Source organism: Octopus sinensis, linkage group LG22 (assembly GCF_006345805.1).
Source record: "Octopus sinensis linkage group LG22, ASM634580v1, whole genome shotgun sequence".
Classification (NCBI taxonomy): domain Eukaryota; kingdom Metazoa; phylum Mollusca; class Cephalopoda; order Octopoda; family Octopodidae; genus Octopus; species Octopus sinensis.
Genome location: NC_043018.1, coordinates 4763612 through 4789419, shown reverse-complemented (window position 1 = coordinate 4789419; position 25808 = coordinate 4763612). Strand labels below are relative to the sequence as shown.

General features: G+C 37.9%; 1 protein-coding gene across 1 annotated transcript in view; it reads right to left on the bottom strand.

The window, feature by feature from the left end:
* LOC115223208 (SWI/SNF-related matrix-associated actin-dependent regulator of chromatin subfamily A containing DEAD/H box 1) overlaps positions 1–22558 on the bottom strand; it is a 53564-nt gene extending 31006 nt beyond the window's left edge. Inside the window, exons 1-7 of the mRNA XM_029793680.2 lie at positions 22193–22558; positions 21531–21835; positions 9484–9679; positions 6384–6631; positions 4903–5078; positions 3703–3784; positions 2057–2115 (exon numbers count right to left, since the gene is read on the bottom strand). Coding sequence (XP_029649540.1) covers positions 2057–2115; positions 3703–3784; positions 4903–5078; positions 6384–6631; positions 9484–9679; positions 21531–21672 — 903 coding nt within the window. The 5' untranslated portion in view covers positions 21673–21835; positions 22193–22558. The remainder of the gene's footprint in view (positions 1–2056; positions 2116–3702; positions 3785–4902; positions 5079–6383; positions 6632–9483; positions 9680–21530; positions 21836–22192) is intronic.
* Positions 22559–25808: the final 3250 nt, after the last annotated feature.

Here is a 25808-nt window from a genome sequence, read left to right as displayed (position 1 = left end):
CGTACAAAAACTGCCCCTTTTACTCCCTGCCTGCAACTCTCATGTTCCCTCTGTATCTCTTTTACCATCTTTCCTTTACTCACTATACCAGTGATTCTCAACTGGGGCCCATATGAGATCTTGTGAGGTTCACACAAGCAAAATAGCAAATTGGAGACCCGTAGTGGAGTCCACAAAAAAGTCTTGGTTTAGATATACGTAATGCAAGAAATAGCAAGGTTTCTTTCTCTGATGTTTTAGGTTGACTTGCACCAGTGAATGTGTGTGACACAGAAAAGAAGAATTTCGAAAGAGGTCTCTATAAAATTAGTTTTTTTAAACTTCAAATGACTATGGGGATCCATCGGAATAAAATAGTAATGAAAGGGACCCATAGACAAAAACTGGTTGAGAGAGAAACGAGGCTTTATATAATGTATGACTGGAGAAATCAACAAACCAACATAAGAAAGCTTGGAAATAATCCAGGGAAAACATGACAAACAGACATTCTGAGATGGTGAAATCATATCAGCAGAGGAAGAAAATATTCTTGGAATTTGGAAAAGATATTTTGAAAAGAACAGTGAAGGAATACAAACGAATAAACAAAAATACCAATGTTTAAGATGATACACCTATAATAACTAAAACAGTGAAAAAGTCACCATGAGGGGGGGGGGGTAATTCGGTCAACAAACCCCACTATTTAACAGCTGACCACCTGTTGGGTTTAGAATATATTGAGGGGAGTCATGTCTTGAATGAAATAAAACAAAAAAATGTACAGCCATCCTTAAATCTGCTGAATGACCATCTTTAAAATCTGTAGAATGGATATCAAATAAATGCAACACCACCACCACACATCCCTTCATCCCCTCCTCTAATAAAATCACCCACCTCCCTCTACCAAGTACCTAGAGATACCCACACAACCAGATTGATCTTCATACTGGCAAGAAGGGACAACCATCCTTCCGTGATTCATCCAATAATGCAGTATCGCCTGATGAAATGAACAACCGGATGCCCTCAGATAATACAGACTACACAGTATTAAACACAAGGATAACAACTCTGATGTCAAAATCTTGTGATTTCTGGAAATGTGCATGGTGATCCTAGAATTATTGTTATTATTATATTAATCCTACATTATTGGTATAACCATGATGTAACCCCCCCCCCCAAAAAAAAAATTGACTGACTACTCAGTATCATTACACAGTAGTTGACATAATGAAATAGGACCTTTATTTGCATACCCCTAACAATACCATAAATGAATTTAAAAGATATATCCTGTTATATCAATCCACATGTACCCCGACTCTAATGAGAAACACTGCACGAGATCATTCAGTAAACAACTGAACAGAAGAGAGGATGGTAGGCAGGATATCATCATCATCATCATTTTAACATCCACTTCCCCATGCTTCAATCAATCAGAATTCACTGAGGCAGATGGATGCTCTTCCTGTAGCCAACCTTCACCTGTCACCAAGCAAGGTAATATGTTTGACCCATGGTCAAACATATTTACATACAAGACTGGAATGGAAACAGGAGACGCAACTTCTGTAACGGTGACACTTTGCTTTTACAATTATCATACAATGTAAAGACATACAGACAGACAGACACACACAATGAGCTTCTTTCAGTTTCCACTTACAAAATCCATTCACAAGGCTTTGGTTGCTCCAGATATATAGAAGATAAACTGATCAAGGTGTCACACAGCAGGACTGAACCCCTACCATTTCTTAACAACACAGTAATGCTTGAATCTGTATAGCAGAAGGGTGGGGGTGAGGGTGGGGAATAAGGAAAGGCAGAGAAAATATCAAAGAAAAACAAACAACAAAACAATATTGAGAGTCTGGTTAGTATTTAGGAGAGAGTAAAAGAAAGCAGAAAAAGAGAAGAGAGAAATATTTGAAGATGAAAACAGCAAAGAAAAACAAATGGAGAAGAAGAGTGAAAGAAACAAGAGTGAATGCTGAGAATAGGAGCAGAGGAAGTGTTTGGAAAGAAAATCTAGAAAATCAGTCAAAGAAAAAGGTCTCACCTCTGATTCACTGTCTGGAATGTCTTCATCCATATCACTGTCTTTTTTCTTTGGATCATCTGGAGAAATGAAAAGTACATAATATAAAAGACAGTTTGGAAAGAAGAGTACGGCTTTGGCTCCTCCAAACAGACAATGAAATGGTTTGAATTCTCTGTTAGAAACGTTCTATGTCATATTTAAATAGTTGTGGTGTTGTGGTTATTTGGCCCCATGTCAGGTCTGACAAGTCATAGGATGATGATGATGATGAGAGGCATTCAAGCCATATTCTTGCTGTCTTTTGTTGAACGCTTTAGTTTTCCAGTTACTGAGTCAAACACAATATTTATTCATTTTGTTTGGAATTAATACAGTATTATCTCAGAACTTCAAGATTTTTAAGAATGTGATTATGTTTAGAAGTGGGAGAGGCTAAATGTGGTCAGTTTGAACATAAAACAGGTAACATATTTGGACCAAAGTTGGCCATTTAAAAAAATAAAGGGTTATGGTAATAAGGTACCCAGGAGTACTAGGGTACTACTCACAATACACATCTACTCTTCATTGAATACATAAATGATGAACAGACATTATAAGTATTGATTAGAAATAGAAGAACAGATATACAGCTGGGTGGGTGTGTGAAGAGAGAGAGATCGGGAGGGAGTATTCAACAAAATAAATACAAAGAAAATCAAGATAAAGAATAAAGGGAAAGAAATGAAGAGAGAAGAATGAGGTTGTGGCTGGAAGAAACAAAACATTGGGAGAATTAAAGAATTTAACGTTTTAGCAATCTGTCAAAGGAAATATTTATTCACATTGTTTTGAATTAATCCTGCATTATCTTGCAGCTTTGAGATTTTGATGATATAACTGGGTTGTGTATTTTTAGAATAACATTGTAGGGGAGGTGTGAGGGGCCAGAGCTGACCAGTTTGAATGCTAAAGGGTTAATGATATACAGTGGGACTGAACCAATATTGTTTAAACCCTTGCCAGTCCAGTAGCATACTTATGCAACCATTTACACAATGAAACCCTTCTCATGGGATTGAACCCAAGTTCCTTGCACCAACAACAAAGTCTCTATAGAATTGTTCCACCTGCCAGCCAATTCTCCCTCAAAAATCATATCTATCACCAGAAAACAGGAAGGTCAACTGGTTGATGAAGTTCTCAGAGATATTATTATCTCACCATCTGATACTGATTGTTGTTTAGCCACAAAATCCATTATCAGACATTCTAGATTTCTTTTATCTGTTTCAGTCATTAGACTGTTGCCATACTGGGACACCATCTTGAAGAACTCTAAGCTGAATGAATCAACCCCAAAGCTATTTTTTGTTTCCAAACCCAATACTTATTTTATCAGTCAAAGGTTAAGTCGACCTCGGCAGAATCTGAATTCAGAATGTAAAAACCAATGAAATGCTATAAAACATATTGCCAGGCTCACTGCCTTATAGCCATCTGCTTTTTAGTTCTTTGAAGACACCCCCCCCCATATAACCCAGACCCACCTTGCATTCTCTGTGTCCTTTTCTAAAGCAATTGAGTATGATTTGAACATGATTCAGCTACTACTTCTAGCAGGCTGAGCAACTGCAAAGAGGCTCCCTCACTGGCCTGCCTGATGCTAATGTCAGGAAGCTTACCTTTATCTTTGTCTCCGCATGCCAGCCAGACAATCGTTTTCTCCAAACACCATTTGTTCTCCCGCAGAAGATCTTTGAGTTCCTAAACAAAAAAGTTGAATGTCAAAATGATTCTGAGAGGCAAAAGCGACATCCACAGCACCACAAAGGCAATACTGACTGCCACAAAATTGAAATCCAAGCGAACTAGATCCTTTTTTTTTTAAACTGAACCATCTTATACTCTAACGGTAAGCCTTTATCAAAATGTACACACACCCAACTAAAACATCATCAATCTCTAAGTGTGGAAGAACAATGACTGTTGCACTCTGATGAAAATCACACCCTGTTGTGCCAACCAACAGAATCTGTGGGTGTCCAGATCTAGACTGGACAGTGGATAGAATGTAACACATCCAGAGTGGCGTACAGCATCCCAGATGATTCATCACTGTATGATGGAGTGTTGTGATGCAATAGCGTTGTCCTCAGCCAGGCAGAGACATGGAATAACCAGAATGGTGGATTTGAAAGACAGATTGATCAGGAATGACCTGCAGTTCCACACAACCAGCTAAAACATCATGGATTTCTAAGGTTGGAAGAAAGCTTCAGGTGTCACACAAGAGACTGAATCTGGAACCATGTGATTGCAAAGCAATTCTTCACTACACAGCCACACCTGTGAAACATTATCAACATAGGTGAAGAGAAAAACATGGTAAGAGAAATTATAATATTGAAATGAAAACACGATAGGTTTTGATTACACGTTATCTTCATTGATAACAAATGAATGAACTAAATTTTACTCAAAACAGCAATTAATGGCAACATATGACCAACATAATCTTAATTTAAAGGGTTCCTAGCTTATTTTCTTTCAAATTACGTTTATCAGTCTCTTTAAGGAATCTTCCACTAGAAGATTACACCTTAAGTAAAATGCTAACTGCAGAGCCTTATGAGGGTCAGCTGTAAAGTTCAAATGCTGACCAAGATACTCTCATGGAAACTGACCAAATGAGGTCTACTTTTCGGACAGTCTCGCCTTGCAGTCCACACACTTCTTCCATCAATCAGTGTGGCGGAGCTTGGCAGAGGAGTTAAACATATTTTACAAAATGTATTCTAGTGCTTTAGCAGTCAACAGAATTATTGTAGTTTCATAAAAGAAACATCATAATAATAATAATAATGACAACAACATTCACTAACCTCTCTTGAGAAAGCTGTAAAGGCATCAGATAAGAAGTCTATTCTTTCTTCAATGGTCTGCATGTCTGGTTCTTGGGATTCTAAATCAGAAGATGAACTGTCGACGCTGGAAGGACGTTTCACCCTTTTTAATGGCTGCTGACCATTATCATTTGCCTTGCGGCGTTTTTTATTTTCTTAAGAAAAAAGAGAATTTCTATTATAGAACTCAGAAAAAATACCCCCCCCCCCCAAAAAAAAAGAAATACAATCAATATCTGAAATGGAATTGTTAATAACATAATACATTTTTTTCACCCTTTTCTACATGTGCCAATGGCCCCAGTTTGCAAACTTATTTTGCTAAGGACCCTTATAGAGTCACCCCAAAATCACAGAATCCATACTAAATATTGGATTTAACTTTCAGCTTAGCCGGCTGAAGCCTAGAGCCTCAAAATCGAGAGAGCCCTCAAGCCAAAGATCTATTTCAGACAAAGTCAGGTGCTTTTTTGTAAGGGGGTATCAAAAGTGAAAGAGACTGAAACCCCTCTTCATCTAAATCAGGCACTTACCAAACCTATATTTTACAGACAATCTCCTTCACCCTAATTTCAATAAAACATTATATAAAACAGAGATTGTTGTAGAGAAAGAATTTGTTTATTCATATATCTATTCATAGGTACAGGTGTGGTTATATGGTAAGAAGTCTGCTTGCCAAACACATGGTTCCAGGTTCAGTCAGTCCCACTGTGTGGGCGTCTTCTGCTATAGCCTTGGGCCAACCAAAGCCTTGTGAGTGCATTTGGTAGACGGAAACTGAAAGAAGCCTCTCATATACATACATACACGTGTACATAAATCAACATGTGCTTCTTCGTGCTTGCCTCCACCACCACCACCACTTGACAACCAGTGTTGGTTTGTTTATGTACCTGTAAATTAGCAGTTCAGAAAAAGGGACCAAGAGAAAAATACCAGGTTTAAAATTTAAAAAATAAGTACTGGGGTTGATTTGTTCAACTAGAATTCTTTAAAGTGGTGCCCCAGCATGGCCACAGTCTAATAACTGAAACAAGTAAAAGATATAGAAAGAAAATAATTTAATTTCAAATAAGGAGTTCTTTTTTTTTTTTCCATAAAATTAATTCTGTTTTAGTGAAAGAACCCTTATCAGATTGAACCACAATTTTTTTTCCATGAAACCCACTTTTGAAAAACACTGGTTTAATAGAGAAAAGCAGCATACCCTCACTATAGAAATAAGGGTTCCTATATCAGATTTAGCTGAAATTAATGCATGCAAGATTGCAAAACTCTAGTATTATTCCTTTGTAGTCAACCGATGAACATTTCAGCAAACTTTCTACATCAAATACCAGGCTTGGAAAAGAAACAAAAAACCGCGGTCAATTTGTTTGACTAAATCCCTGAAGCTAGAGTCCCAGCATGAAACAAGTAAAAGAATAAAACAATATTAAATAAGGATTAGCACTTACTGATTGGGTCAGCAGCTATCATACTGTTGATAGCATCATCTAAATTCTTGCTATTGTTGAGCACTTCCCCAAGTTCATCACGGGTTTTGTGTGGATATAACAAAACAAGGGTGTTCAGCTCAGCGACCCTGGCCTTTTCTCGGTTAGATTCTGCTTTGGGAACTGTCGTATAATGTCCTTTGTCATCATCATCGTCTGAATTGTCATCAGATACTGGGCGTTTGAATCTTCTTTTCTTTACTGGTTTCCTGAGAAAAAAAACCATTGGAAGAGAAGGGTTAAATGAAATACAGGCATCCCATGTGTTATGGCTATCACAGGTTATGGAATTTTGCACTTGCATAAATTGTAGAGTATAACCATTAATTTCAGGATACTGCCTGAAATTTCAATCTCACAGAAACAAGTTCTGTGTAATTTGATGACACCCTCTTGCACAATACCCTCTCGACAAATGACACGGACCTTCTCTTTGTAGCTGGCAACTTCAATGGGCATGTTGGACAACATGCAGGGGGGTTCCTTGATATACATGGAGGCTATGGTTTTGGCTCCCCCAATGAGGAGGGAACCAGGCTGCTGGAATTCTGTGATCTTATGGTTTGTGATACTAACTTCAGTAAACTTGCCAGCCACGGATTCACCGACCGATCTGGTGGACACGCTAGTCAAATTGATTACATCCTTTCCAGGAAACAGGAAAGATGGCTACTTATAAATGCCAAAACCTTCCCAGGTGAAGAATGCACCAGGGCTAAATAGACGCCCATAAGATGGCCAGCATAGAGAAGAATGGTCTGGAGGCTTAAAGATCCTGTGAATGGACAGAGATTTAGAGAGGTATTACTCGAAGTTTTTGACAAAATAGAGGGGGATATAACATTACATGATGTGGAAAACAACTGGGGGTTTCTATGGGACAACCTGTTGAGGGCTACTGACCAGATCTGTGGCTGGTGCAAAGTCCCCTCTTGACTAAAAGTAACATGGTGATGGAATGTAGTTGAAAGGGCCATTAAAGAAAAGAGACATGGAAGGACTGGAAGAATGGTGGTAGCAGGGAATTGTATCAGATTGCCAGAAGGGAAGCTAGAAGACAGATTTACTTAGCCAGGGAGGAAGCAGATAAGAAAAAATTTGCCAATGTTCTGCGTCGTGAGGACCAAAAACTTGAAGTATTTCATTTTGCAAGATAGTGTGTGAGAGAGAATTGTGATGTTGTAGGAGAGAAATGTGTCCGCATGGATGATAGCTCACTTGCATTTAATGAGGCAGCAAAGAGAGAGATTTGGAGACACCAATGTGAATGGTTGCTAAATGAAGAGAATGAATGGTAGAAAGTGAGCCTGCCAAATGTCGACCCAAAATTCCACAACTCTAGCATTATTCCTTGACAGTACTTAGGTAGATAAAGCAATTAAGGGTATGAAAACAGGGAAAGCCCCTAGCCCATCAGGAATCACCGCAGAGATGCTTAAAATATCTGGTGGTGTCAGCGATAGTCTAGTCACCCATATAGTCAATCAGGTGATACGTGAACAAGTCATACCCAATGACTGGTGTAGCAGCACCATAGTCAACTGCTACAAGGGTAAAGGTGATACATTAGATACAAATAATTACAGAGGTATCAAATTGTTGGATCAGGTGAAAGTCACGGAGAGGGTCATAGCCCAACTAATTAGGGAGAGAGTCAGTCTAGACAAGATGCAGTTTGGGTTTGTGCCAGAGAAAAGCACCACTGATGCTATATTTCTGGTAAGATAGCTGAAGAAGGAATACCTAGCCAAAGAAAAACCTCTGTACTTGGATTTTGTTGACATGGAGAAAGCCTTTGACAGGGTCCCCTGATCCCTTATTGGGTGGTTAATGAGGAAACTAGGGATAGATGAGTGGTTGGTGAGAGCTGTACAAGCCATGTACAGGGATGTTGTCAGTAAGGTGAGGGTTGGTAATGAGTACAGTGAAGAATTCCGAGTTGGGGTAGGGGTCCACCAAGGATCAGTCCTCAGCTCCCTCTTAATCATCATAGTCCTCTAGGCAATAACAGAGGAATTCAAGACAGGATACCCCTAGGAGCTCCTCTATGCTGACGACCTTCCTCTAATTGCTGAGTCACTATCAGAACTAGAGGAGAAGTTTCAGGTGTGAAAGCAAGGTCTAGAATCGAAGGGCCTTAGAGACAAGCTAGCAAAAATCAAAGTCTTAATAAGTAGGAAGGCAGACAAACCACAAATCCCTTCAGGTAGATGGCCCTGCTCAATCTGTAGAAAAGATGTAGATAGAAACTCCATAAGATGTACCTGGTGTAAGCTATGGACACATAAGAGGTGCAGTAATATCAAAGGAGGGCTAACTTGGAAGACAGATTTTATGTGTGGCAAATGCTCAGGGGCAATGAACACTGAAAATGTACAGAAAACAGCCTCCATCACATTCCAGGGGAAGAAACTACAAGTAGTCAATAGCTTCTGTTACCTAGGTGACCAAGTCAGTAGCAGGGGCGGTTGCTCTGAGAGTGTAGCTGCTAGAATAAGAATAGCCTGGGCAAAGTTCAGAGCACAACAGAAAGCAAAACAGTTGGAAAGAATAAAAACAAGGTTCATTTAGTGTTTGGAGAATCACTGATAGAGAGAGAGAGAGAGAGAGAGAGAGAGAGAGAGAGAGAAATGAACTGCAGGGAATGATGAGAATTGAGTCAGATGATGGATGAAGGGAAAAGAAATGGGATGAAATGGCTGAATCATGTGCAGAGGAAGGCTGAAATTGAAATGAGGGAAAGTAGAAGACCAAGAAAGACCTCATTGAAAATGAAGGAGGAAGAAATGCAGGCAAGGGGGCTGGTAAGGAGACTTGTAGGGGGCAGAATAGAATGGATAATACTGACGTGGGGTTCATAAGATTGACCCTTTTTAACCAGGGAAATGACTTGTCGTCGTTTTACATTTAGCCAAATATTTCAACAATTTTAAGGAGCTTGTCTTCACAACCCATTTGGAATTTAAAGGCAAGCCCATTTAGAGGGAAAAGAATCTGTTGCTCTAGATTGACACAGAAACAGGGCCTTTTGAGGAGTTATTTTTATTAAATTCCATCTTACTTGATCCTTTTCTTCTTCCGAACGTAGCCATTTGTCTTCTTGCCAGACCAGTCCTGATGTTCGTCACTGTCCCAGTCACTCTCCTTATCTGAATCCTTCATGAAGTCAGACAGAGAATCAGCATCGTTGGTAGTTTTCTCATTACCTGTCTCATCAGAGACCGGGGACGGCTTACCTGATTTAGAAGTTTCTGTTTCTGTAATAAATCAGAAATTGAAATAACATGAAATAAAGAGAGAGAAAAAAAAAGATTTCCTCTTATTCAAAGTATTAATGCAATCACAAAACACAGTTTATGAATTAACTTAATTCACAACATAAAAAGGAACATTTCTAAAATTTACTATCAGGTTGGAAAGAAAGTTCTGTCACATTTCAAGACAAGGGGAAAAAAGAAAAACAACTGCTTCTTTGGATGCTTACCAAAAAACTTATATTCAGATTAGAATGAACTTACACCCAAATGTTAAGAGCAGTCTTAAAACATCACACAAATGTCAAGAAAACCAAATCGATGTCTTTCAACCAATCAAGTGATGCGGAGTGGTTCCAAGACTTCAAGATGAGGAAGACACAAGCATGGCCCGGCAGTCACATGCAACTGTCGAATCAGAGCCATTTTATGGCAGTAAAACATGGACACTGACAAAGAAATTATCAACTGGGATAAATGAATGCTACTTAAGGATGCTACGAATGGCCCCTAAATGTGAAATTGCAGCAACATATGACAAATGAATGTTTTTATGGAGACCTGCTGAAGGTTTGCAAGAAGATCAGGCAAAGATGGCTGTGACTATCTGGTCAGTGTGTGCACCATCCTGAGCGGATAGCATCCAAGTTAGGTTTGTGGAAGCTGCTTCATGGTGATATAGGAGGAGGGAAATGTCACACTTACATCAACAACTTGATTACGGAGAATCCAGGACCTGGAGAAAGTGAGGATGGACCAATAAGTGTGGTGAGTGGGCTTTGTAGCAGCAGCCCAGTTGGAACCCTGTATCATAATAAAATAAACATATCTTGGAGAACTCATTCCCTCAAGAGACAGCTATATAGAAATCCCTTTCCAGGACATTGCTGACAAGCTGAACAAGAGCTGGCAAGTGACCGACAGCTATGGATGCCAAAGCATGGCCATACTGGAGATGGACATCCAAATACAAAATATGTAGACCCAACTCAACAGAGACACTGGAAGCCTCCCTGAAGACCTCCCTCAACCAATACAGGACTGAGGGGGATGGCATGCATGGGTTAAAAATGTCCGAGCAAGCTCGACCAGATGATAGGGAATCAAGGGATTTCCCTTCATATTGATAACATAATCCCTATTTATCTAGCAAACTTGGTCACTCCGAGTGTAAAATTTTTCCAGTATCAAAGCAAAGAAATAATACCATTTCTAACTCCTTCACAGTTGATAATCTGTTGCAAGGATTCTGAAAAGAAGGGGGGGGGGTCAAGATGGAGTAAAGTCTGGAGGAAGAAGCAAAACTTCATATGACTGACCAATCATGGGTACATTTTCTGCAAATTTTGGGGCAATTCTTCCAATTTATGACAATACTTCTCCATATTAACTGTTTCATTTAGGTTTAATACTCACTTAATGACAGATTACACCTTCCGTTATCCCACCAAACACAGAGCACAACAATTTTTCAGGTGTAGTCCTGGTTTGGGGATGGACTCTCTTTTATCATTGGTTGCTAACCATTATTGTTTTCATTGGATACAATTATAGAGAACCTACTTGACATCACTTGCAATGATTCTACTCAAGGAAGGTTCAGCAATAAGTTTACTCTTCAACGACAAGCAGAAGAATAACTTTTTGATTCATCTCAGAAGCAGTCAGATGATGAGGAGGGGACCTTCTCACTCTTCCTCTTTTATGAAAGTGCTTTATTATTACAGTGTCACTGAAATCTATCTATTTTGTTCATTCTTACACAACTTACTTTGGATTTTCCCCAAGAATGGTTCAAATTAAGGGGTTTCTGCAACAGAAATATTTCCCAAGCAAATCTGGTATGTCTGGACACTTAAGCTTCATTTTCATAAACAGAATAAATATTCCTTGCAGTGTCTGACATGGATCCAAGTTAAACTCCTTTTAACTCTTTCGGAATCAGATTACTTTGTCTAATGTAATGTATTCTTTTTTTATTCACTTTGCTTTGAATTAATCATGTGTTATCACAGCTTCAAGATTTCAATGATGTAACTGTTTTATTTATAGAAAGGCATTGTAGGATATGTGTGAGAGGCTGGATCTGGTCAATTTGAACATAAAACAGGTAGAATTGTTGGGTCAGATACAGCCAGTGTGAATGCTAAACGGTTAAAAGGGTAAAACTGACACAAATCTAACCACGATGGCACAAGATAATCTGCAAAGAAAAAAATATTTCAGAATGTAAAAATCAATCCTTATTTTACCAAAAGTACTGAAGAGGCACCTTAAAGTGATCATGCCAAAAATGTGACAAGACTTTCTTTCCAATCTAAAACTTTTATATATCCGTATATAAGTAGCACCCAGTACAGGCTGTAAAGTGGTCGGCATTAGGAAGGGCATCCAGCTGTAAAAATCATGCTAAAACAGAGCTTTCTAGTGCCAAGTGAAAATCCACTCAGTAAAGTAGGTGCAAAGAAAGGCATCCAACAGCAAAAACCATGCCAAAATAGACAGTGGAGTTTGATGCAGTCTTCTGGTTTACAAGTTCCTGTCAAACCATCCAATTTATGCCAGTATGGAAAATGGACACTAAATGATGTTAACAATGTGAATGAATAAGCATCGTATTTGGTAGACTTATCTGAATGATAAAGGATTAATACACAATAAAAGAATTAGATCAAGAACAATCTTATTACTTAGGATCAGGAATGAACTGATTGTCATAAAGGAAAGAAAAGGCTAAGAAATATTACAGATGCTTCAGATTAACCTAACTAAATACCAAACATAACTAGAACTCCAGGTGCTACACATTTTTGCCAGGTATCAAACTCATTAGCTAAATGCTGTAAGATGGCATGGATCAGCCAAGCTTTACCTGCTAGAAATAGCAACCCAAATGCTTTTAAATTAGATCCCAATGCTGGATGTTCAAGAACCAAATGACAGGCAGATTTTCAATCCCAGGATCATCATCATCTTTGTTTAATGTCCGTTTGGCATAGGTTGGACGGTTTGAATTGGGACTGGCAAGCCAGGAGGTTGCACCAGGCTCCAATCTGATCAGGCAATGTTTCTACAGCTGGTTGCCCTTTCTAATGCCAACCACTCCGAGAGTGTAGTGGGTACTTTTTACATGCCATTGGCATGGGAGCCAGTCAGGTGGGCCTGGCATCAATCACGTTCGGATTGTGCTTTTTATGTGTCACCGGCATGGAAGCCAGTCAGGGGGTACTGGCATTGGGCATGTTCAGATGGTGCTTTTAGGTAAAATAATTAATAAAAAGATGGAGAAAATGTATGAAACAGCAAAAAATATATTATAAAGTTTATAAGTCAGGACTTGTAGAGCAAATATAGACTGAGACACAGGGTTCCCAGACAGACAGAATTTTGCTTAGGCCCACCTGACTGGCTCTTATGCTGGTGGCACGTAAAAAGCACCCACAACACTCTCAGAGTATTTGGCATTAGGAAGGGCATCCAACTTTAGAAACATTGCCAAATCAGATTGGAGCCTGGTACAGCCACTGGCTCTCCAGACTTCAGTCAAACCATCCAACCCATGCCAACATGGACAATAGACGTTAAACAATGATGATGAAGCTATCTTCTTTTGTCAACCTACCCAGGTGTTGGGTGTATGTTTTCCCAAGCTAATAATATTTGGGGAAAGAGTTATTGCTCCTCACAGGAATACTAATATTGCAGTTGTTGTGGTTTATACCACTCATGTATTTACAGTATTTGGGATTCTTGGATGTAGGTACTGGTTTAAAGAAGCCAAAGATGTCAATATCAATTAATCAAATTAGGCCAAAGTTCTGGACAGGTACCATATCGACCCCGGCAGGATAACAAGTAAAGTTAACCTTGGCGGAATTTAAACAGAGAGTGTAAAAGGTCAGTCAATTCTGCTAAAAAAATGGTCAAGTAACTATGAAAGAAATAAGCAGACGCCTGACTGTGTGGTTAAGAAGCTGGCTTCCCAACCACATGATATTAGGTTCAGTCCCACTGTGCAGTATCTTGGGCAAGTGTCCTGTACTATAGCCCCAGGCTGAAAAAAACCTTGAGAGGATTTGGTAGACAGAAACTGAAAGTTCACCATGTGTGTAATTGTGCATAGCCTTGTCTTGATATCACATGATGTTTGTTAACAAGCATCACTGTGATACAAGCAGTGTTCGTTTCCAGTCTTCAAAACAGAGAACACATCTGACCATGGGGAAATATTGCTTTGCATGAAAATGGGTGAGGGTTGGCAACAGGAAAGGCATTCAACCATAGAAAATCAGCTTGACTTATGCAAATATGAAAAAGGAGATGACGATGATAGACAGGTTTCAATAAAATACCAGAAGCCTGGTATGGACTGACATCAGATCTGCAAGTTCAATACCTTATCCACTCTGCCATTTCATCACCTCATAAACACAGATACAGGAATATTTTCTTTTAATATTTCATAATTTAAACCAACAATGATTTCTTTTCTTTTATACGGGGGTACTGAATTGTTGTACTGCAGAGGCTTGTGTGCTGCTACGATCTAGTAGGGCCATGCTGGATGGGTGTAAACCTACCAGATGGGTCCGTTAGTAACAGCCAGATCAAAGACACTCCATTGTCTAGACTTCAAAAACAGATCAGATGGATGAAGTTACCTAACTCAACAGCTGTGAAGGAAGATGAAAGCTGCAAGAGATTTGACAACTCCAATTGTTCTGGTTTCCTTCCATTGGGTTCTATTGTCAGATTTGTGAAGGGCCATGTGCTTCTTGGAGTGCAACAACAAGTACACATTAAACAACATCACGCACAGGCATCTTTGTTTAAAAAATTAAGTCTTTTGGCAATCAGGAAAGGGCAACCGGAGCAGATTAGTGATGGCTGGAAACTCTTTGTCATGAATTGGCACAGAAGCAAGGAATACTAGATTCAGTCGGTTCAACTTTTTGAAATGAAGCAGAAAAGTTGTTCAGCAGTGGTATCCTCAACTACACAGACCTCTTTAGGATCTGCTCTGCACACCATGAAAACAGGAAGGAGCTAAAAAATAATGTCCAGAGGGTTTCACCAACACGTGGTCAAAAAGCTACAGAACATGGAATGGATGAACTCAAGCTTAGACAGACCTGAAAGAAGAATTGCCTTTGTAGCTTGTGAATTTTGATATTGTTGCTCTGAGTGAGACCAGAAGAGCAAAAGAGAAACATGGTCAACACACCTTCTTTTGTAAAGGTCAAGACCCTGAACAACTTAGGATCTATGGTGGTGGGGTTGCCATTTGAAACAGCAACCCCTTAGAACTAATGAATGACATATGACACTGATGATTATGCTTGGCAGGAATCAAAACGCCACCACCATCGTCAGCACCTATACTCCAACTTTGGATACTGAAGATAAAAGGAAGGAAAGCTTCTACGCTCAACTCAATGGTGTACTCATTTCCACTCCAAAAGACAAAACTTTTGGTGACTTCAGATTCGGAAGAGATCACAGTAGGCATCACTATGAACTTTTGAAAATATTTAAATCTAATTTCTACTCTCTGTTTTCTTGGAGAGAATTGGAAAAGAAAGATTTTGATGCCTCATTTGGGAAATTTGGATGAATATTTTAGGACTTATGACAATTTGAATGTCCAGAAAATTGGTTGAAGTCTTATCTAATTAGACTTAAATGAATAATTAGCTATGTTTGTGATGTCATATCTTTGAAACTAAGGTAATAATTATCTTCAAATTACACAAATTAATAGTGTCCATGGTATAGCAGTTGCCTACTTTTTCAGGTTCTTGAAAATAAAACAGGGATGGTGGGGTGGGCTTTTTAAATATTTATGTAAAGCTTACTTTACATAAATATTCTGTGAAACAAGTGTAAGCTTTGCATGTGTTTTCTGACCTAACTAAATCCCAAAGTCCAAGCCATAGGAACTTAAGTTTAGGCACATTTGTAGTAGGTATAGAACTAAATAAACCCCGAGACTTTGGGACATGAAACCATCTCAATAAAAGTTTAATGGACTATTAAAAATGGCTGACTAGTGACAGGTCTTTAGCGATAGACTCTGCTTGAGAAGACCCATCAAACCAAGTGAAATTGTAGTCATGGCCAACACTGGTGTCACATAACTGGCACCAGTGCCAGTGGCACATAAAAAGCCCCTTTTGAGCATTGGGCTTCATAGAGGCAATATAGCCAATGCTGGTGTTGTGTAAATAGCACCAAACCGTTTCCTCATAACTTCTAGAAAAATGGATATTTTTTAATGAAATTTTATACAAATATGCTTCAATTGATGTAGATTCCCATTATTATCAGAATTTGTTGTGGGAGAGGAATTTCTGAAGATTCGCACAAGTCAGCTTTGTTACCTCATAACTTTCAACATGAATAAATAAAAAAAATTGTTAGCCATGAAACTTGAAATTTCGAAAAGAATTGTGATGTCTTAAAATATGTGTGCGTGCTCACCAGTTTTCTGTTAATGGTAATTTACACATTCTGAAACGCATTTTTAAAAAATTTCATCAAAATATCTCCATCTTTCTGAAAGTTAGGAAGAAGCAAAGTTGACTTGTGTGAATTTTCCGAAACTTCTATCCCATGGAAAATTTTTTCACATCAAATTTCAATACAATTGGAATGTAAATCATCTGAAGGGTATTTGTAAAAGTTTCATTAAAAACTCCAGGCTGGGGAATGAGGTGCTTTAAGCTTGCACTTCTGACTTTATGCTCACCACCAGACAAAAACTATTCCAGCTAAGCAAATGCATTAAAAGCATTACAACATAATCTGATCACTATGTCAGAACATTATTGCCATTCTCTTTGAGCATATAAAAGACAAATTTGGCTGGGGCACCAATGAGTAAGCCAAGATAAGGTAAATTTGCAACTTCAATTGTCCAGAAAACAAACTCATACAAATCTATATTCACCTCTAGAGATATCAAGAAAGATCAGAAACACAAAAAAAAATTAAATATCTAGGTCAAATGAAAGAGGATCAGGGAAAAATGGCACATGATATGAAATTAACGAAAACCGACTGAATAAAAAAGACAACATAAAATATGTCTTCTATGTCTGCTTCTTCACGATCTGCTGGAGTGTCCTTTTCGTGAGATATTTACTCACCATGCAGTTAAAGATAAGAAATTATTGAAATTACACAATACTCATTTTACCCCATTTCAGGATATATTTTGAAACTTGAAAATTATCAAACTGGACATTAGTGTAGAAGAAAATTGACTTTGAATCCCAGAGAGAAAAGACAATTGATTGTTAGACACGAAAAATTATCCCGATATTTTTAATTAGCAACTTCAATTACAATCGAATCAAAGTTGAGGAAGAATCCTTTGAAAAAAGAGCACCTGCCACCTGACTAGGTTTCGAACTCGATGCTGACCAATTTTGACTCCTGAAGATGATGCAAAACTTGTAATGATTTCAAACAGGTAGGGAGAAAATAACGAGAAATCAGAAGTCGTTCATAAGTCCTTCATTTTTCCAGTTTTTCTAGACGCTGTCAAGAAACAAAGTCGGGGGGGGGGGGGCACACTTGTATAGGTATACTAAAAAGGGTTCAAGTATTATGCTTTAAACGGCCTTGATTATGAATTAAGAATCCAACGTGTTTGGGCGTCAGATTTACGACAGCCTTCACAACAAAAGGAAACGACGAAACTTCAAAACATTATTATGAAAATCTATAAATTTATATGCAACAAAACAGAAATTAGTACATTTATTATTTTTCTTTCTTCCTTTTTTTAAGGTGAAATTTCCATCCACGATACCCGGCTAGTTATGCTTTTAGTCGCTAATTCTAAACACCACCACGTTCATGGAATAGCAGGAAACAATAAAAATCGCCCAAAATAGCTTTATCAGGTCGTCGAGTTGGTGGTGGTGGGGAATAGTAATAGAGCGATCGCTACATCAGTTCGGATTAATTAATTCAAAGACGGCGAATTTCCATGTGTAAAAAGATGGCTAACGAAGGGAAATGAATTATAAAAGATAACTGACAAGTCTTCCTTCCACCTTCACAGCATGTAACAACCTCCCACATGGAATCCCACTTGGCCTTTTGGTGTCATTTAGCGTGATGTTTGTTTAGCTCCTGTTCAAGACAGATCGAAGGTGCTCCACCCGTAACTATCCCGTCTTCTTTTTGTATGTATTCTTTATTTAAGACGGTGAGATGCGATGTCAACGAAATTTTGGCTGTTATTTCTAGCAGGTAGAGAACCCGGAAAGGCTAGCTTCCTCATCTGCATCGATATTTTTTAAATCGGAACTATTAATTTAATTTTAAAGAACATTATAATTAAAACACCACAGCTAATTAAGAACCTGTTTACAAGTTTACATAATAGCAGCTAATAAATTAATTATTTACAAGAGATGCGACAAAAAAAAAAAGTGTTCCTTTAATATTCGAGTGAGCGCACTCGCGTGTGATAGAGAGAGCATGTGTGTGCGTGCATTACGCATGCATATATATATATATATATATATATATATATATATATATATAATATATATATATAAAGGCGAGCTGGCAGAAACGTTAGCACGTCGGGCGAAATGCGTAGCCGTTCAAATTCCGCCAAGGTCGACTTTGCCTTTCGGGGTCGATAAATTAAGTACCAGTTACGCACTGGGTTCGATGTAATCGACTTAATCCGTTTGTCTGTCCCCTTGTGGGTAGTAAAGAAATATATATATATATAATATATACACACACATCTCGCCCACCCATAGTTAGATAGACAGACACTGCATATACAATATTAAGTAATAAGAACAAAATATATTCTTTACGAAGTCTCAGTATAATACAAGCCAACTTCTTACAGAACAGAGAAAGTAAGACGAAGACGGGATGTATTCCAACTCAGACGAATGACTCAGGTTGAAAGACTTTAAAAGAAAGAAGAACATTTATTCCATGATTTATCTTTAATGACAAATAATAATTCATGGAAATTCAAAGTCGTTACTTCCTTTTCTCTTTTGTTAACTAATAGTTCTGCAAGTTGCAAATTATACAATTATAAAATATATAGACATTTAAGATTAAGAGTCGAGACCGAACACGAAAGAGAAAATAAAAGGATGTAATTGGCACAAGATTTATTAATAGTATGTAAAAAAACCAACGCCGGTCTATACAAAGGTATGTGTGTGTAGATGGATAAAGTATATATAAGTATTTCGTAGTCACATAAACGCGCACGAGGTGTGTAAATACAATAACATTCGTTAAGTTTGGAACATTTAAACAGAAAGGGGAAGGATATGATTGATTTATCGATGTTTGGGTACAGTGGTCCCGGTGCGCGCACTCGCGTAGTGGCGCTAGCTAGTCGTGACTAGTCGATCCTACAACGACTAGCTAGCAAAGTTAATAAAACACAAAATAAATAATTTTTGTTAAACAAAGTAAATAAAACAAAATCACAAAGTAAGGATCGACTAGTCATGACTAGCTAGTTCGGATGCGCGAGTGCGCGCACTGGGACCACTGTTCTCAAGTAGTACCGATGTTTGTTAAATAAGAGTAACATATGGATAAGGAGGGGGGGGACTTGCAAAGCCACATCAGAAGAGGGCCTAACAAAACTTGATAACCCTAACCCGCTGCTGGTAAAGAGAGACATATATAAAACAAGGTGTGAGATTTCATTTTCATAGCAATCGAAGGCAGCCAAGAAAGGTTATTGGGTTGGTGACGGACACCGATGTGTTTTCTCAAGAGACACAACACCAAATTGAGTTGAGGTCTAATGAATGACTTCTATGTCGATATCGAACACGCATGACGGATGTCGCGGACATTTCATTCTCACTGACCAACCAAGGACCGTCGAATTTGTCGAATCGAAATGAGGTTGAGTGACCATCATGCCTTCAAGGCTATTAAATGATTTGGCCAAGTGAATGTTCAGTTCCTTTTTTTATCAAACACAACAAAAATCGAAGAGCTAACACAGAAAGGACAAATAATGGATGAACAGGAAACTTAAAATCCCCCCTGTCCCTCGAGACACCCAAATATATATATATTTGTAGTTTCAGCTCAGAGCTGCGGCCATGCTAATGCACCGGGGTGGTCATATATATTTCTCTACACATATCATCACTGGAATTCGAAATGTTAGTTTAACCCCAGTAAAAGTTGCAATATTAAAGACTCAACAATAATAAAAACGAGAAAGATCCAAATGACTGCCTTTTACTTTCTCTCAATCTATTTTTGACCGGTGGTTAAGTTGTCATGTGAAAAATATTGCTACTTCAGATTCGATTCAAAATACAACCCCTAAAATCCAGGTATCCTACCCCTAACCCTACCTACATCCATAAATAAAATATTTTCCTTTAAACTGAAGTTTCCATAAGTTTTTAACTTGGAATTCATTTTAAACAAATCATATAGGAACTTCAAAGACTTCTTCACCTTAAGTGACATTTCTGTTACTTATAAATTTTTACTAAGAAAAAGTTCTTAAAGAATTTTATAAAGTGAAGTTTATTATTTATTACAGAGTCGACGACGGACCCAGGCCTACTAACATAATGCATAAATCAAAAAGTATATAGAAAGATATTAAAAGCAAAGTGTCCATTATTCTCTTTAAAAGATGTTTTTCTTCTCTTCATTTGTCAAGCCAACATTCATTAGGTCCCGCCATTAATAAAAAGAATGTCACTGAAAGAAACTGGGTGTTAATAACTCCTCAGACACACTGTGTTTTCTGGAAACCCATAGAAGAGAAAAAAACGAGAGAAATCTCCAACATCATAAGCTCATTATGTCACGTCTATGAGTTCGGTTTATGGTCTGAGGACAGAGAGCAAGGCGAAACTTGGAAACCACGAGCAAACTTTTCCTTGTAAAAACGTGTAGAATAAATGCTTCAGTTAATGTTAAATTGCTTTTATATATATAACTTCACACAAAAACAATACATACACATATATATAGAGACAATTGTTAGTTGATACAATTAAACTAAATTTGAATACTACAGAAGTGGAGACCATCTAAGTCATTGTTCGACATGCTAGAAAGAGCAACCAAAACCTCTATTTCAAACTACCGCCAATCCAAAGAAGAACACACGAGGGATAGACTAAGTTATAGATATCTGAAAACAAGACTAGATGGTCACAGCGGGAACGTCTTTTAAACATAGATCCTCCAGTCAGGCCAGAGCTGACCTAAGTTTGACACAGCAATGACCAACACATAAAAATATAAACACACGTGACTTGTAAATTACTTTGGTACATAACAACACTAATTAGGTAATACGTTTCTCATCACACACACACTACCGATAGATATAGCAAATTCATTACAGCGGCATGAATATTTAGCTCACTAAATTCACGACCTGGTGTAAAAAAGGACAGCACACACATATATATATATATGTGCTGTCCTTAAGTTTTTTTTACACCAGATCGTAAATATATATATATATATATAATATATATATATATATATATATCAATATGCAATTCAATGCTATGCAGTGAATACTGAGTACTTCCTTTCCGTTTGTAAACATGAAGTTTCACACACACCACACGCATATATATATATTATAGGTTTCGGTCATGCTACAGTACAGTGTATATATATATATATATATATATAATATATATATATATACTGTGCTGTAGCATGATGTGTGTGTGTGTGTATATATATATATAAATATGTATACATATATACATACATTTACATAGGCAATGTGTGTGTGTGAGAGGAAGGTAGAGTTTACATATTTTCAATGTAGTTTTATCAATTAAAATCTTACCTGAGCTCGATTGATCGTCTTCAGACTGATATTTGGCATCGTCATCGTTAACATCAGATGCATTTCGTGTAAGCTTCTCTTTGTCCGTCTTGGTGAATTGGTATTGCATCAAGGTCGACAATTTACCATTACGACTGGCCATTTCAAGATTTTCAGATGTTTTTGTGTGTGTGTGTGCTTTTCTTTTGATCGATCTTTAAAAAAATCTTTCTTTTCTTATCCTTTCGCTCGATCACTCAATCTCGTAGACTTTGGGGTTTTTGATTAAAAAATTTCTTTTCTTCTGTATTCTTCGTACAAATAAACTACACGAAGAGAAAGAAAAGACGAGGTGATGTAAGAAAATCGAAAAGAAATAAAGCTCGACAAGGAAATGAATGGTCGAGGCGTGTTATTTCTATTAAATATATAATAACGAACATATTAAAATACTAACGAACTTAAGAAGAAATAAGAGGCGTCGTATATATTTAAAATGATATTAAAACAAAGGAATTGTTTGAAAAGACAAAGATGGATTAGAATGGAGAAAGGAAATGAGTTTTGCTTTTGGGTTAAACTCTGTTTTCCGTGTGTCGGCCGATTGCACGGTTCGGTGTTAAATAACAACGCATTTAAAAGGTAAATGTTGAGGAGAAAGGAAGAAACGAATGTAAACTCACTGAATTGATGGTATCCGGTATATTATGAATGCTTCAGATTAGATTGAGCGGTGGCGGTGGTTGTTGACGGAGGACAGCTGCAGTTTGGAGAGATGGAAGAGAACGACCAGGCCTTCTTTGTTGTCCAGTATTTCCGTCCACTATTGTGAGGTTGATATAAAACAAAAAAATATAACTCTATGTGTATATCAGAGGGGAAAAGTAGGTGAATTCGTGCGAACGATGAAGACGAAATGCCAAGCCGAAGAGAACAGCCTCACATCCCGCCTTGCTTCACCATAAACGAGGAGGAGGAACTCTCTAGGCAAGGACTGTTACCTTTCTTTGGACTGGAAGGTGCTTAATTAGATAATTTTAATAATTAGAAAAAATTATAATTAGTGATTGATAAGATAGTTGGCATCAGTGGGAAGAATTTTAAAAGTATTCAGAGTCTCTCCAGATTTTGTTTTTCCATTGAAAGAGACACATGGAAAATAAATAATAAAAGAAATTGAAAAGTGCTGTCATTTCTGGTCTTCCATGATAGGAGAGCGTAATTGTGATCTCGCAGATCTTAACAATAGTGTTGATGATGATGATGATGGTAGTGGATCTTCGTCGTTTGACAAAGAGGATTCAGTTATTCGATTAACTGAATTATCTGCTCCTGAATTAATGTGAAGGTGGCTGAGTATTCCGCACACACACACGTTGTACCCTTAAAATAATTCTCACCGAAAATCAGCGTGACACAATTTTAACAAAGATGCGCCGTTTCCATTACACCTGACGGGCTTCTTTACAGTCTCCGTCTTTCCAATTTCACTTGCAAGGTCGACACGAGGTTATAGAAAATGACATTTACCGAAGATGCCCCGCAGTATGACCGAAACCGTAAAATAATTTTTTTTAAATTATAACTTTTGCTTTCTACTATAAGCACAATGCCTGAAATCTTGGGTGAGGGGAGGGGTAGTCGATTAGATCGACCCCTTTTATCGATGAACGGTAAAGTCGACCTCGGTAGAATTTGAACTTAGAACCAACAGCCAAAAGAAATGTCCGACTTGTTCCAGGTTCTGACAACCCAATTTCCGTTTTATTCTTTTAATATAATTCCATTCACACCTAGGATACTTTAGAGGAATATAAATCGTCTCGGGACTTGATTAGTATTATGTTTATGGACAGGATTCGAATTCCGAACGAAAAGTTCCATAACTTGAATACCGGCAACCAGTCAGCCCAGTGCATTGGCATCTTTGCCAATCCATCGCCTTATTCGTCTTCCACGACCAGGTTTGGATTTTCTCTTTAGATCATACCGACTTACCCTGAATTAATACAGTTAAGAAACAAGTGAAACATTTGTATAGCCTGGCTTCATAGGTTTGCGTCGATGTAAGATCTTTGCCTTTTATAAGAGTTTCGTTCCAACGACTATGAAAAATAAACCAATGCCAATACTTAAACGGTCCTTTATTTTTCGAACATAGAAGGATGCAAACTAAAGCCAACTCGGTAGTATTTGAACGTTTAGGGTCGCAATTAAGTCCCGTTATCTCTTTTTCTTGACGCTCTAAAGACTCTATTCGATTTGAAATGAAAAATTAGGTAACTGCGTGGATAACACGATCAGTTTCCAACCATGTGGATTTAGGTTCCATCCACGATTAATAAATGTGTGCACCTGTATGCGCGTACCTGGATGTGCGTACCTTGCATGGTTAAAACAAACAAACAAACAAAAAAGCGGTGCTTAAACACCGAAGTTCCTTATATTGGATTAGTCACTCCTGCCGTCAGAAATAAAGGGAAGCAGTGATTGGTTGGTCTGTTGGAAACCGGTAACTAAGGACGCTATTGTTCGCATATTGTGAAATAAATCTTATATATATATATATACATTTTTTCTTTAGTTTTTGCTTCGTTTTTTTAAAGTTTTGGTAATTCATACCCTTGCAAATTAATTAAATAAAGATAATGACTCTAAGGATCATGGTTCTAATTTACTGCGATAGATGAATTACTTTTGTTTTGATTTTTATGTCCCTTGTTCTTCACTCCATGATTATCCCAAATCGAGCCATGTTCAAAACATTCTAGCCATAACCTTTATGTGCAACGAACCCGAAGGAGTAATATTAAAGAGAAATTGGGTGGGGGGCATTTCTAGTTAATTAGGTAATCATGTACAATTGGCATAGGTAACTTTTTTCGAGAAGTTGACTGCGCTACTTAAAGATAATTTTTTGTTAGACGTGCCATGTAGGCAGTCCTGTCGGCTGTAGTTTGCCTATATGTGGGTTGTGGGGTCGACAACGTCCTCCGCTTCATTTTTTTGTAAATCACTCATTCTCACTTAATTGTATATATTTTAATTGTTTATTCATTCGTTTCGTCTCATTCGATACCCTGACTCCAATGTTTGTTTTGTCTGTCCTCGTATCGTCCCCTCTTTTTCTCAACCTCATCGTTAATAAAGAAATTGACTGACATTCAGGGTTCCTTCTTGGAGTCACATCTATTGTTTTTATTTTATTTTTTTTTTTTCGTATAGGCGCAGGAGTGGCTGTGTGGTAAGTAGCTTGCTTACCAACCACATCGTTCCGGTTTCAGTCCCACTGCGTGGCATCTTGGGCAAGTGTCTTCTACTATAGCCTCGGGCCGACCAAAGCCTTGTGAGTGGATTTGGTAGACGGAATCTGAAAGAAGCCCGTCGTATGTATGTATATATATATATGCGTGTGTGTGTTTGTGTGTCTGTGTTTGTCCCCCTACTTAGCGGTTCGGCAAAAGAGAACGATAGAATAAGTACTGGGCTTACAAAAGAGTAAGTCCCGGGGTCCAGCATGGCCACAGTCAAATGACTGAAACAAGTAAAGGAGTATTTATTTATTTATCATCTTTTTTTAATGTCGTTTTTGGTTGTTTGACATCTATTTTCTACATCGGAAAGGAAGAGAGTTGTTGGCAGCCGACGAGTGTGCAAAGATGGCTTGTATAAGCAACCAGGATTTTTCGTTGATGTAACTGTTATGTTTTAACGTATTCTCACAGCTCGATGCCCATTCAATAACAAATCGTTTTACAGCGTCAACGTGGAATGAGTGTTTTCTCATGTCGTCCTCCACAAGAAAGGTTATCTAACAGGACAGTAGTGTCCCCGCTACATTGTGTAATTTGTTTTAATCAGTTACTGCCCACCCTTAAACTATATCGAATGTGTTAACACAGCTTAACTATTGTTTATCATGCAGATGGGGCCTCTGTCAAATTAATCTCAGTTAATCATTTTTTAATTAGCTAATTGTTCGCAATTCGTCGTGTACACAAAAATCTACACGAATATCGTCGATACTTTGGCCTTTATAGTAAAGTTAATGCACCACTGAGGAGGTCCCGTAATATAGAAGCATTTCCAGAATTATCTGCCATGCTTGCAAAAATGAAGATAATTGTCATTGCTTTTTTTTTTCATCGCATAAATATTTCAAATTATCTCCCCTTCCCCTAGAAATCCACAATTACCATTAGGCCTTTGCTTACGTTTTGCATATAATGTGTTAATTTCAATTAATTTGGAATATTTTTACATGCGTCATTTTATCAAACCCCATGCCATATGAATCCT